Below are 14,731 nucleotides of genomic sequence, written 5' to 3' on the forward strand. Positions count from 1 at the left end.
ACCCTATCTAAAAATTCGTAAGTAGAAAAAATCCTATCTAAACCACATCCAAGATGGCGGACGGAGCTCCATTCGTAAGTAGAAACATTCGTAAGTAGAGTTATTCATAAGTAGAGGTACCACTGTATTAAAAATTGGAGCGTTAGGGTTTATATAGCTGTTTTCTGTCCTTTCATCTGCTTTGAGATGAAATCCATGTAGGTCAGGGATGTAGAAACTGTGGTCCTCCAGATGTTGGACTCCAACTTCCATCAGGTCTGGGATGATGGGAATTGTAATCCAGCAACATCTGTAATCCAGCACATCCCCCATCCTTGTTGTAACTGGGTTTATCCAGCCCCTTACTAGCCCAGTAATTAATAGGATTTCTTAAAGACACTGTCCTCTCTGAATTTCATCTCTGTATATTTTCAGCTCCCAATAGATTTTATTTTGTCCCGAATACAACTGAAGGCATTTGTTTTCTTTTTAAAGTACCTCTTCAGCTACTTGGGTTGGATCCCAAAAATCTTGCAGCAGTGCTTAACGAAGAGGAAGGATACCATCAAATTGGACCAGCAGAATATTGCAGAGACTACTTTGTTCTGTCTGTCACTGTTGCATTTGCTACACAGTTAGAACAGGTAAAAATGCTGATCCATGGTACCACTATCTGGTTTCGCCTATGGTGGAGCTTTCAGACTCTGGGTGGTTAACATGTGAAAAATCATGTCTCATTGCAGCATGACTTGGTGGGTCTCCATAACCCCATGATTCTGTATAAGAATGATTGTTCCCTTTATTGCTGTTAAAAATCTAAATAAACCTCAGAGTTACAGTGTTGCCCTAATAATGGGAGGAACTTGGGAGAGTGAGAAGGAACAACTTGGCTTCTGATGTTACCCATGTTAAATGTTAAATATTTAAAACTTGAATAGATGTTGGAATACATCTTCTTCTGATAATAGAGATGAACATTCGCAACTTCTTATGAGCAGTGTTGAGGACCTGTTGTTTGCGTTTTTTCCCCTCTTTTTTGTAACAGCTAATACCTACCACAATGAAACTTCCAGAACGACAGCCTGCGTTCTTCTTCTACTATTCACTCCTGGGCAATGATGTTACCAATGAACCATTCACTGATTTGATCAATCCAAACTTTGAGCCAGAAAGAGCATCTGTTAGAATACGCAGCAGCATTGAAGTTCTAAGAGCTTATTTTTTGGCTCACTCAAAGTTGAAGGTAAGCAGCCATTTCTGTTCTCTGGTAAACAAAGATTTAGCTGTTGCATCTTGTTTCAAAGTGTGTGACTCCTCTTCAGTCCAAATTGCTAAGAGACCATAAGAATTTAGTGTGTTATGGCGGATCAAATTTAAGGACTCTAACTGTTTATGCTATTTCGATATGTTGTTAATTTTATTACTTATGAGCTGCACCTTCATAAAAATAGAAAAACAAGGCAGCGGGCAGTGTAAGAACCTAATACTACAGCAATATCATTATAAACTGCTTGGTTAAAAATAAATAAATCTGGACTCAGTTTTTAGAAAGCTTGCTAGACTGGTAAAGGACAACCAAACCTTAAGGGCATGGCAGAGAGACACCAAAAGTACCCCACCAGGGGATCTTGGTAATTGAGGTACAGCATAAAGAATCAGGCTAGTCCTTAAAGTACATTGTACCCAAATTGTTTATGGCTCTGTGAATTAACACAGGAGCCTTGAGCCTGTCCTGGTAGGAAATCGACAACCAATGCAGTTCTCTCAGCAAATTAACATTGTTACCAGTAACCTGCCGCATTCTGCCCTAGTTGCAGCTTCTGGACCAGATAGATATAAGGGCAGCCCATATAAAGCATGCTACAGTAATCAACTCTTACGATTACCATTGCATGGACCACTGTGGTCAGGTTATCATGCTCACAGCTGATGTACAGTACCAGCCAAAGCTGGGAGAAGGCATTTCTTGCCACAGTTGTGCCTCTAGTGACAAAGATGGATTAAGGAGCACCCTCAAGCTTACGAAAATACTCCATCTTGGCCTTTCCTTCTTCCTTACCCTTACAGCTTCTGAATTGTGGCTTATCGTGTACTGAAACAGGACCGCTTGGAGCCTCTTGCTATGTTTTGACCTGAAGAATACAAGGTTTTGGAGGATAATACAGTCTGGGAAGATTAGGCAGTCTAGATAACCTTCTAAAGAAGGCTCTTTGGCTTATTTTATTCCAGCATCCATTACAAATACATAATTATTTTTAAAGAACATAATTTTTCCATTTGTATGTCATTGCCTGGGTGTAAGTAACCGTGTATGTACTTAATGCTCATTATAGTCACTTTCACGATACCCTTTTGAAACATAGATCCATCTTTGCTGTGGGGACCAGTCTCTTGGAAGCACGGAAATACTTCTAACCGGGCTGTTGAAGAAAGGAAGCGTGGAAATCCTTCAACATCCAGTAGCAATTGAAGGAGCATATATTCTTGTTCCACCTAACAGAGCCCGGCAAAAGCTGCCACCCGTCCCTTTGGATATGGCTCCCACTGTTGGGGTATCAGTATCTCTCCAGAAAGATAGCAGAGTTTCTCAGGTACAACTCAAATGTTCTCCTTTTTATATACTTTCAAAAATGCAAATAAAAATAGAAAATATGATTGTTATGAAATGAAGTTATTGATATTATTATTTATTAAATTTCTACACTGCCCCTCATCTGAGGATCACATGTTTAAACTAGGCACTATTGTTTCGTTCAGCCTCAGTTATCTTCTAAGGTTGAGCCTGAAAATGTGAAAAGAGTGTCATCTCCAATGCGTGATCAAAAAAGGAGTCCTGAGCCTAGTTCTCAAAATGTATTACCCCGGGTTAGCCATTCTCCTCCCATAAAAGATGACGCGACAGACAGTGAAGTGGAAAGTCTTCAGTTTGACAAGAACCCAAAGGCGCAGAAAAAAGGTAGGCAGCAAGCAAATGTTTATAAATTTACAGCTGTCATATCTACCACAAAATCCTGTTTTCTTTATGACTACATGGTAAACTGATGCAAGGAAATGGGTGATCATTCACTATGCAGTAATGCAACATAAAATATTCTGAAGACTTCAGTAAGAGGGAGAGAGTTATCTGTGGTCCACCAGTGAACTGCGGGCGATGTAACGTTTTAAATTTGTGAACATGATGTGTGGTTTAGCTCTGCAGTTGAAGAACTGGGCAGATATTCGTCTTCAAGCAAATTGCTGGGGTCTAAGCACTGCCCCCTTTCCTTGTGAACAGAATGCAGGAGCTTAGCCTCCAGCCGGTGGCCGCTTTGCATGATAGGGCCAATGTGTGAAGGCTGCTTGAAATATGAACACCCATTTTTGGTATGCTATTTTTGTTTTTGTGTGAGAGCGGGGTGTGAGTGCGTACGGTATTTTTTAATCAGGTTAGCCAGATTGATTTGTATGCTGTCAGGGGATTCTTCTTGTTGTCTTGTTGGGCTGTGTATGTGATAAAAGGGAACCAAGCCAGGGTGAAGGCGTCTTCTTCTATTTTTCCCCGTGTCAGTTTCAGTTTATTGGTTAGTTTTTCTAATAAGGCTGTTTCCCATACTAAGTTCCACCCCCTTTCTAAACCTAAATGTTGAACTAGCTGTACAGCATCATAGCCTGTGGCCAAACACGGCTGATGACAATTTGAAGGTAAGCCACATGGTGCAGGCTGGCCCACGTGGCAAACAAATTCTCATTCCTGTAGAGCCAACCAACCACACCCTAACCCACCCCCAACCTCTCTCGCCACCAAGGAAATACAACAAGTGAATAGTAAGAGAAGCCATGCAAGTAACACTGACACAACCCTTCACACACACTAAGTAGAATAATAGCATAACCACCCAACCCCACCCACTCCCCCTCTTTCTTTCTTTCTTTCTTTCTTTCTTTCTTTCTTTCTTTCTTTCTTTCTCTCTCTCTCTCTCTCTCTCTCTCTCTCTCTCTCTCTCTCTCTCGCTCGCTTCTTAACTGTTTAAACCAATTCATGAACCAAGAACCTGTACATTGACCACTAATGAAACATATGTTGTAGATAATTTTCCACATTTATTATGCTATTTTTGTGATACGCAAATGACATGAGAAAACTTGGTATACTTTTTTGTATAACATTCTTGTTTATAAAACCCAATAAAAAAAAGAAAGAAAGAAAACTAATTTTTGTCCAGAAAAAAATCCAAAAGCTTCTTACTTTCAAGTATTAGAACTTGTATAGCAGGGGCTCTCAAGTACGGAATGTGTCAGCATCTGTCTTAAAAGAAAATGTGTGGTCTGCTTTCTCTTCAGCCTCGAATGCCCGAGCACCTGCTTCTCAGACTCAGCAGGCCGGTACCTCTGAATCTACCACAGGTCAAAAAATTGCTGTTCCAGCCGCATCCCATCACTTCTGTTTCTCAATAGACTTAAGAACTCTCCATAATCTGGATACTGGGTTTCCTGTCAATTGTATGTTAAGGTAAAGCATGTGTTAGATCATTATTTTCCCATTGCTTCCTGCCCCTTAACTAGGCACTGGTCCATGAGAGGATCTGAAAGTCTAGGTACACAGTGTCACCATGATCACTTCTATTTTTCCTTGTAAATAACAAACTTCTTGCTCGTCATGAACTTGATCTAAAACTATGGGTAATTGAATCTTTCTAGGAGAGTCTTATCCCTATAATTCTGAGGATAGGACACAGGTGCTGTGCACTGTACGGTAAGAGGGTAATCTCCAACTATGTGCAGGTTTTGTAACTTCCATTCATGGACGAGCATGTCTTGCCCAAATATTCCCTTTTCTTTAACCGGCACATTTCTTTATAAACTCACAATGCTGCCGTGGCAACTTGTAGGTTTTTAGCTATGTTTCTGGATTGAAGACCCCAGTATACATGCTAAGTTAGAAAGTTTTTACATTTTTTAAAAAGCTGGGGAAATATTGAAAGGAGTAACTTCATGGAGATTGGGCACAAGCATATCACTTTTGGCCTGAGTAATTTTTGTTGTTTAACTGGCCCACTTGGCCTTCTGTTTTATGGAATGCGATGTGTCCATTGAATGAAACTTTGTATATGAAGTCCAGGAAGAATTCTATGTTTCAGCTCCCAAAATGTAATTCTGAGGAGCACCAGGGAAAATCTGCAGCAACACATTAACACACACACACACACACACACACACACACACACACACACACCCTAGCAATAGTCATAACGATGCCCAACTGCATCTTGTTGCTGGGCGCAGGATCACTGTCACACACTCTGCTCCCTTCCTTTAGAAAAAACAAACAAAGGATGCAAGTCAGTCTTGCCTCTCCGGACGGATGGGGATCCCTTCAAAATGATGTTGGCCTCTAATGCCCATCAACTTCAACCAGCATGGCCAATAGTAAGAGGCAATAGGAGATACTGTCTGGAACACCACAAGTTCCCCATACCGGTTGTACTATTTGCTAGAAACAGTGGTGTGGCATTCACCTAAGTTTTTTCATGGAATACCCACGGAAATTAATGGACCTAACATAGTCATGTTTGTTAATTTCAATAGGAGTACTCCGAATAAACTCAGTTGAATACCACTGCATGTTAAGACATGCCATTAAACCATTAGTTAGCTTGAAGTTCATTTACTTAAAGGTCTTGAAGTCGTAAGCTATTAGCACTGAATTTGATATAATATTAATATATTTATTTATCTATCTGTCATCTATCTATCTAAATGGGACGCAGGTGGCGCTGTGGTCTAAACCACTGAGCCTCTAAGGCTTGCCAACAGAAGGTTGGCGGTTTGAAACCCCATGACAGGGTGAGCTCCTGTTGCTTGGTCCCAGCTCCTGCCAACCTAGCAGCTCGAAAGCACGTCAAAATGCAAGTAGATAAATAGGGACCGCTACAGCGGGAAGGTAAACGGTGTTTCTGTGCACTCTGGTTTCTGTCACTGTGTTCCGTTGTGCCAGAAGCGGTTTAGTCAGTCATGCTGGCCACATGACCCGGAAATCTGTCTGTGGACAAATGCCAGCTCCCTCGGCCTGAAAGCGAGATGAGCGCCGCAAACCCATAGTCTCCTTTGACTGGACTGAACCATCCAGGGGTCCTTTACCTTTACTTTTTTACCTCAATAGGTATTCGTATCCGTTTTTTGGAAGCGCTGCACCCATTATGACAAACCCTCCCGTGGAAGTCAGGAAGAACATGGAAGTGTTCCTTCCCCAGTCGTATTGTGCATTTGATTTTGCAACTATGCCCCATCAGCTGCAGGATACCTTCTTCAGGTATGTCACAAGGGTACCATTTTAACAATCTATGCATTTGCACATTTATTTTTCCTTCACGACTAGTTAACCATACTTACATTTTGAAATTGCAAGTTAGCACTAGCGCAACATAACTTTGTCCCCTCTCCCCATCCTCCCACACCCCACACTTTCTCTAGATCTGATCTGGAGGGTTTAGGGAGCATTCCCCTTAGCACTACATTAAATACAACCCTATAGATTTGGTTATTTAGTTCAGGTGGCACGTTTTGTGTCAGCATCTGCTAATAAGTTCCATTTAAATATTCGTCCCTGCTTTGCTTATCAGTTTCCTTTTTTCCAGCAGTGTGGGCTTGATCCTGTCATCTTCACAAAGGGCAGAATGCAGAGATGTGGCACTTGCAATGTGTGGGTTAGGTCTCATTTGCTCCCACATCTGTAGGGGTAATGGACAGGGGAGAGTAGACTGGGTTCTAGTGGTCCTTGCAACCAGGTATAGCCTGAATGCAAGGGCTGGTAGGGACTCGGATTGCCGAATACCAGAGATCTGGGTTCCTGCTTTGAAGAACCAGGTACTTGCCCAGCACAGTAGGGGGTGGCAGGTGACAAAGGGGGATATGGTTCTCTCTGTGTGTGTTGTTTTCTAAGTGATGGATTAGGTCCCGCCAAGCACATTTGGTCATCTAACCCTTCGTATGAGTGCACTTTGCTCTCTGTGTGCACCTGGTAGGGCCTGGAATCTGCCCTATATCATTCATTGACTCAGTTTGAAACCTGCAAACCTATTCTAAACTGAATGTACTTCAGAGCAGCTCATTCAAACAGATTGTATTCAGAACAAATACTTCTTGCTTGTGGACGCTGTTGAATTTTAACTCCTAATGTGATGTGACACAGGTTAGGATGGGTTTTCACTGTGGTTAATGGCTAACCTGTAGGAATGGAGAAACTTTGAGATAATAACGTCACCATAGTTCTTCCCTTGGGACCTATTTTCAGAAATGCAGGAAGTCAAAGTATATCGCTCAATTGTATATTTCTAGGATGACAAATTAATGTGATGGGTGTGAAATGTTCTTGCAAAACTGAGCATCCTTGAACTCCTTCAAGTGGTTGTACTATTGTGTCACAGGGTAGCGTTGATGTCTGCCAGTGCATCTATGCCAACATCACAAAAGATGTAAAATAAATACATCTCTTCTACCCATCCCAGCCTACAGCAACCCATCTATGAGAACAAAATGCAAACTCCTGTGTGCTATGTGTATTTCTCTCTCTCTGTATTTCAGGATACCATTGCTGGTGGAGCTGTGGCATAAAGATAAAACAGCCAAAGACTTACTGCTGGGAGTTGCAAGACTCCAGCTTTCAAATATTTTGTCCATGGAAAAAACCCGCTTTCTAGGTGCTAGCGGGGAACAGTGCTGGCGTCAGACCTTCAGTGAAACAATCCCTGTTACAGCAGCACAAGGGTACAATGAGCTTTGAAAAATGAGGTTCCTCTGTTAAAGCTGGTTCTGTTTAACACTCCGATAGGCCTTTGGGGGGGTTGCATTTAGTAAAACTCTTAATACTTATGCTTGCATAAGTCTTAATTTTGGTGGACAAAAGGGTTCAGTGGAACAATAGTGTGGGAGACCACATCACTTCCATCCTCTTGTGATGCTGCAGAGCTTCTGAAAGAATACACTCGGTTGAATTTGAAAAGTGATACCAATTTGTACTTGTAGAAGTGTACACAAAAGATTCCAAATGTGACTTTCTTTAGCAGTCATGCAAGCATTGTCTGCTGGCTTCGTAAAGATTTGATTACAATGTGGAGCTTGGATTTCTTAATTTATGTAACTTTCTAATGGTGAATATATATTGAATTTCAAAATACAGTTGTACCTTGGTTCTCGAACGCCTTGTCACTTGAACGTTTTGGCTCCTAAACGCCGCAAACCCAGAAGTGAGTGTTCCGGTTTGCAAACGTTCTTTGGAACCCAAACGTCCAATGTGGCTTCCGATTGAGTGCAGGAAGCTCCTGCAGCCAATCAGAAGCCGCACTTTGGTTTTCGAACGTTTTTGGGAGTCGATCGGACTTTCAGAATGGATTCTCTTCAAGAACCAAGGTATGACTGTATATGTTTGCACAATCAAACTTTCCGGTGTGTTATGTAGAAGATTCTTTCTGAAAAGCATGAGTGTACCCAAACCTAGTAGCCACTAGATGGCAGCCCTCCAAACCTAATTGACTTTAGCATTTGATGTCAAAGTCAACTCACTGATGTGAAAGTGACTGTACTCCTTTGTACTGATTGGTTTCAAATGTCAGATGTTTATTTCCTGTAACTCGATAAGTTTACACAACTTTTCAGTGTATTTGCATAGAGAACTATTTAAACTTTACTAAAAATGGGTAAAAAAATTCTGACTGACGGTCGAATAAAGAATGATGATGATGAAAATGGGTCAAAGGAAGTTTGGCAAACGAATGTAAACTGTAAAACTATTCCTGTACGCAGCTTGGGTTTCATGTTTTTGTTTATTTAGTGATACTTTTTGACTTTTTAGTAACAAGACAATCATCTGAAAAGAGTCTGGAACATTTATTTTGTGGATAGTTGACCTTAATGTGTTTCCTTTAGGTCCACACTTGCCAGGTTGTGAGTGTGCATATTGAAGTAAGACAGCAAATATTTAATTCTGAGCTTTGAAACAAAACTGTTTGCAGATATGCAGAAAAATAAAGTGTTCAGTCAAACCTGCTATCCAGTGCCACAACAAAGGAGGAACAAAGAGAGAAAATTCAGGCAGACCAGAGACTAGCTGGTAACCAGTATCTAAGAATCACAATGTCGGTCTCCAGCCTCTTTATTCATGAATAGGAATAAATGCTCTGTACTTCTCTAATAGGGCAGCTATTCCTTTTTCAACTCTCTGTGTTCCCTATTCCTAAAAGAATTGGTGTCATGTCTGGGTCTGTCAATCAATCAGTCAATTTATTGTGTATAGCCAAAGGCCTTTACAATGAACATGTTTTGATCAGTCGTCTGATAGTCAGGATTGTTTGACTTCTTTATATAAAACTTGTTTAGCTCCTGAGACCTTTTTTGGGAGGAAAGACTGCTGTAGAAATAAGTCAACTTTTCTCATGCTTGTTCCATTGTAAACAAGTGACAGTAGAGAGCAAGATTAATCTCAAATGAGAGAAGAAACAAAATGTTCTTGTTCTTGTTTATAGGACAAGCAACAGGATAGCTGAGCTTTCATATACGGTGACTCTAGAAGATTATGGGCTTGTGAAAATGCATGAAGTTGTGGTGTCCGATTCTTCTCAGGTAAACAGAAATGCACCCTTTCATGTTTGGAAAGACGCAACTCCATTGAAAGTTATCTAATAGCATTTTCATGTTTAGGGTTTAGGTGCCAATGAGCCACCGCTGGTTCCTTCATCTCAGCCACGTAATGTTCCTGAAATCCAGCCAGAACCAAGAGAAACTCTAGAATACAAAGCAGCACTTGAATTGGAAATGTGGAAGGAACTACAAGAAGATCTTTTTGAAAACCAGGTTTCTTTATACATTTTTTTTAACCCAGAACTACAGGTCCACTCTTAAAAAAAGGCTAATGTGGCAGATCTTAAAGCTAGGATGCAGTTCAGGTGGAAACAAGCATGGGAGAGAGGTTTTTATATTGGAATCAGTCCTTTAGCTGATTGTACAACAGCATTGTATACCTGGCAGATTCATCATAGATGGCTTTGTAATGTTCAAATACATTTTTAGGCATGTCTCACAGGGTAATCACCCCAGTCTCAAATTGTTCCTGGACAAAAAGGTAGTTTGGTATATCCTTCAAGATGTGCCCAGGATGTTGACAGCAGGCTAAAACTGATCTGTGTTTTGGAAAGATTATTTATATTCAAGAGGAATCTTACCTATTTACAGTCTTGAGCTCAAAGGTTCGTCCTTACCGATACAGGAACACTTTTGGCCTGCTGCCCCATCCTTCAGTCATTATAATAAATCAGTCATGAGACTGTACCACTTTTGGATTTTACAGAGCACCTTGTAAGGGAGGGGAGAGAAGTCCAAATATTTACAATACTGAACTAAGAGTAGGAGTGATTTTATTCACAGGGGTCTTGCAGTGTACTGGCATGTTCACTTTCTGTGGGCACAACCTGGAAAGTGTCCAGGGTAGCTCAGTGAGAGCATGAAACTCTTAATCTCAGGGTCATGGGTTCGAGCCCCACATTGGACAAAATATTCCTGCATTGTAGGGGGGTTGGACTAGATGACCCTTGTGGTCCTTTCCAACTCTAAAATTCTATGATTCTATTCTACCCTAGTGACTTTTAAAAATTCATTCCACTTCAGTTGTTTCCCCCCCCCCCATCTCTCCTGCTTAAATTGAATTCAAGTGGAAGCTTACCTCTCTTTTCCCAGTCACTTTTAAGGCTTTCTACTTCCATTATGTTTTGTAACACATGGTTCTGCTCTTATTAGCCTATGACTTAGGGTAGTATTTTATGACTGCTTAAATAAATTTGCAAATGTGGTGTAAAGTTCTCCATTTTACTTCTGGTTATATACTTCTTTAGATATAATCGAGCTTTACATGGCTATGCATAACTATTGCCTCCTACCAGCTATCATTTTTTTAAAAAATTAATAGACCTGTAATCAATTTTCAGGACTGATAATGGGAGCTGTCTGTGTATTTGATCTTGAATTTTCCCCAATGTCCTGAATATTTAATTTGCACGCGGTGTTGGGTTTCTTGAGGAAAGACTTCCACAATAGTTCTGACTGAGTTATGTAAATTTTATGGTTTTTGAAGGATGACATTTTGAAATTGTGTTTGCTTTTCACAGCTGAAGAAGAAGGAGCTAGCTCATATGCAGGCTGTTGCAGAAGAGTGGAGAAAAAGGGACAGAGAGAGGGAGGCATTGGTGAAGAAAAAAGTAAGACCCTTTCCCCTTTGAAATGCTTCACATTTGATAGCTGGCATTGGTAAAGAGTGATGTATTTAGTTAGTTGCCTTAGGAAGACCCAGACACACAGCCCATAAAACCTACAGAAAAATACTTTAGGTAACACACCTTAGAGGTACCCTGGAATTGTTTATGAATTAAGTTGCAATATTTTTTCCTTTCGCTTGAGTTAAAATAAAGATATAATACTGCTAGTCTTGCAGAGCAGTCCTACACTGTAATATTCCCCACTGAGTTTTACTCTCAGGTAAATGTGTATAGGATTGTTGCCTAAGTCTTGTTGAAGTCTATTAGCAGTGTAGGCTCTGATGCATAATATTTTGAAGTCCACCGTATGCATAAAAGTCAAGTTGTCACTTGTTTTGTGGGATTTCAAGCTCATTTTAAATCTGGTTTCTTTTGCAAGGATATAGTGTCATCCAAGAACAAATGCTATGTTCAATTTAGAAAGAATTATTATTATTTTAACTGTATACATTCTAGGTTGCAGAATATACAGTTTTGGAAGAAAAACTTCAAAAAACACTGACTGACTTAGAGAAGCGTGAAAAGCAACTTGTTGGTGCTGAAACCGAGGTAAACATATGCAACACAATGTTATATCTTGTACTGTGCACATACAGAAACCATTTTTTAAAAAACTCGAAAGAACCGTTCCAGTTCATCTTAGACTTGTGCTCGGATTGGAATTCTTGCACGCTATGGAACTTGGCTTTTTCTGGTGCATAGTTTTGGGGCTTTTGTGTGCTTGCTTTAGTTCATTGGCAGGTTGGTGTGGATGGGAAAGGAAAGAGGAGCATAAATCTTTATATGTGGAAATACCTAAAAATAAGCAAGGTGCATCTTGTAGCCGTCAAGTATTCCTGTACTTAAAGCTGCAAAGCCATCAGATTTGGCAGAGAAATCGCTGCTACATAGCTAGGAGCAGGGCCGGATTTATGTTTGATAAGGCCATAAGCTACTGAAGGTAATGGCGCCCTTTATATGTCCAGCTGTCCTTTGTCAGCAAGAATTTGTCGCTGTTTTTTGTGTTGAATATATGCTATATGGTAATTTATGGACCTAATAGGTATCTAATGCCATTTTATTTGTTTTTTATCTTATATTTTGGAAATGTACATCCAGTTGTTGTTTTTTCCTTTACAATCTTTTTGGGCCCCCAAGAGAGTGGAGCCCTAAGCTATAGCTTGTTTAGCTTATACGTAAATCCAGCACTGGCTAGGAGCCATGGCTTTTTGCCCTCGTGACTCCATGGATGTTGTGCAACATTTTAATAATAATAATAATAATAATAATAATAATAATAATAATAATTTATTATTTATACCCCGACCATCTGGCTGGGTTTCCCCAGCCACTCTGGGCAGCTTCCAACAGAAATATTAAAATACAATAATTTATTAAACATTAAAAGCTTCCCTAAACAGGGCTGCCTTCAGATGTCCTCTAAAAGTCTGGTAGTTGTTTTTCTCTTTGACACCTGGTGAGAGGGCATTCCACAGGGCAGGTGCCACTACCAAGAAGGCCCTCTGCCTGGTTCCCTGTAACTTGGCTTATTGTAGTGAGGGAACCGCCAGAAGACCCTCGGCACTGGACTTTAGCGTCCGGGCTGAATGATGGGGGGTGGAGACGCTCCTTTAGGTATACTGGGCCGAGGCCGTTTAGGGCTTTAAAGGTCAGCAGCAACACTTTGAATTGTGCTCGGAAACGTACTGGGAGCCAATGTAGGTCTTTCAAGACCAGTGTTATGTGGTCTTGACGGCTGCTCCCAGTCCCAGTCACCAGTCTAGCTGCCGCATTCTGTATTGTGTTTTATATATATGTATTGGGTTAGACTCAGCCTGACCCCTGTGTTTTCCTCCCTCATGGCTTGGATCTATGGACTACTTGAAATGAGGCTGCACTTTAAATTTTAATACTGTATTTTAATCTGTATTTTAATTAATTGTTTTTATGTTTTATTGCAATTCTGTTGGTGTGAGCCGCCCTGAGCCCGGTTTTTGACTGGGGAGGGCGGGGTATAAATAAAAATTTATTATTATTATTATTATTATTATTATTATTATATATATGTATATATAGTTGGTCAAAGAAATGCACGAGTGACTCGTGAGAGTAATGTCAATCGAGCATGCTTTCTAAATGAGGCAGCACAGGTTTACATCTGGACAACCTCTGGTGCTGAAATCAATCTCTCTCTCTCTGTGTGTGTATGTGCTTTAAATTTTAAGCTCCAAAGAGCAAAGAAAGAGCTCCAAGCAGAGCATGAACGAAACCGCCAGGAGCTTCAAGATGCAATGCGGCGAGTCAAAGAAGAATGCATGCATCAGGTGGAGCTGGAAAAATCTAGGTTCAGACAATTGGAAGAGGACAAGATCCGCTTGCAACAACAAGTGAGTGGAACTTAACTTTTCCAAGTTAGATACAACCAGTGCTTTTCTTCTTAAAAAAAATGTTTAGGGGTACTCTCATTGTGACTGAAGAAAATCACCATTTTATAGTTCAAATCGGGAAAAATAAAAACAGTAAATGGACAAAAGTACAAAGATTCAGAAAATGTTTAGGGCTATGCGTACCCCTGAGTCCCCCCAGAAAAAGCACTGGATACAACTTTATTTAATGCTAGAAATGGACATTAAAAAAAAAAGCCAAGGGTGATCTTACGGCCAAGTTAATTAAAGCTTTAAAATATCCTGTTCTCCTTCAATAAAAGCGAAAAGGGGAGACCAGATATTTTAATGCCACCAGCATCCGAGAGGTGTCTGTAGAGGGGATATATTGATTGAAAGGGTATTGTATTGTAACTTTTGAATAAATACATTTTAAAAACAGTTAATTACAGCTAATTAATGAGATTAAGTCGGTGGTGCTTCCTGAGGGCACCTCTCTCTCTTTAATGCTAAGGACCAAACTACGTGCGCAGTGTATTCTTGGTGCTTCTAAAATGTTCATTGACAGATTTGTGAGAATCTCCTCAGGACCAAAGGCCCTCCCATTTTTTAGAAGGCCATTTTTGATTTTGATCCACTGTTTATTGGCTTTCCTCCAAGAAATCCAAGTGTCTTGGATTTTCTCCGTATCTTTTATTTTCTACATCTCTCTTGCTATGTTGTTAAGGAATAATTTACTTACCACAATAACTTTAAGCATTAACATAATAGCTTTAGCTTTATAAATAATTTGCCTGAACAAAATACTTATTTTTTCCTCATTTATGTGTTGACTCTTTTGACTGGTCTAAGTGGTTAATAATGTTCTAAAAATCAGTTAAGAGTAAGAATAATGTTCATTCCTTGCATTATTGCTAGTACTGTGCAAGGCACAGGAGGAAACTGCGTAAAATCAGCAGTGGGTAACTCAGAAAGGCCTGTTGGAACAAAAAAATAAATCTCAAGTGCCCTTCTAAATCATTAAGAGAAATCTAGCAGATTTCCCAAGGAGGAATAGTGGCTGCCATCACAAAGAAGTTTTTTCCCCTTTTTAATATTTGATGTGCGTCT

The 14,731-nt window shown here is 40.2% G+C and overlaps 1 protein-coding gene across 1 annotated transcript in view; it reads left to right on the forward strand.

Moving 5' to 3' along the window:
* Nucleotides 1-14,731, forward strand: part of CEP120 (centrosomal protein 120) — a 36,628-nt gene that overhangs the window by 8,026 nt on the left and 13,871 nt on the right. Inside the window, exons 5-16 of the mRNA XM_035099520.2 lie at nt 475-623; nt 1,025-1,222; nt 2,343-2,570; nt 2,737-2,935; nt 4,300-4,468; nt 6,119-6,268; nt 7,540-7,722; nt 9,477-9,573; nt 9,652-9,804; nt 11,112-11,201; nt 11,715-11,807; nt 13,463-13,624. Of these exons, the coding sequence (XP_034955411.1) occupies nt 475-623; nt 1,025-1,222; nt 2,343-2,570; nt 2,737-2,935; nt 4,300-4,468; nt 6,119-6,268; nt 7,540-7,722; nt 9,477-9,573; nt 9,652-9,804; nt 11,112-11,201; nt 11,715-11,807; nt 13,463-13,624 (1,871 nt within the window). The remainder of the gene's footprint in view (nt 1-474; nt 624-1,024; nt 1,223-2,342; nt 2,571-2,736; nt 2,936-4,299; nt 4,469-6,118; nt 6,269-7,539; nt 7,723-9,476; nt 9,574-9,651; nt 9,805-11,111; nt 11,202-11,714; nt 11,808-13,462; nt 13,625-14,731) is intronic.

This window comes from Zootoca vivipara, chromosome 11 (genome assembly GCF_963506605.1).
Source record: "Zootoca vivipara chromosome 11, rZooViv1.1, whole genome shotgun sequence".
NCBI classification, from domain to species: Eukaryota; Metazoa; Chordata; class Lepidosauria; order Squamata; family Lacertidae; genus Zootoca; species Zootoca vivipara.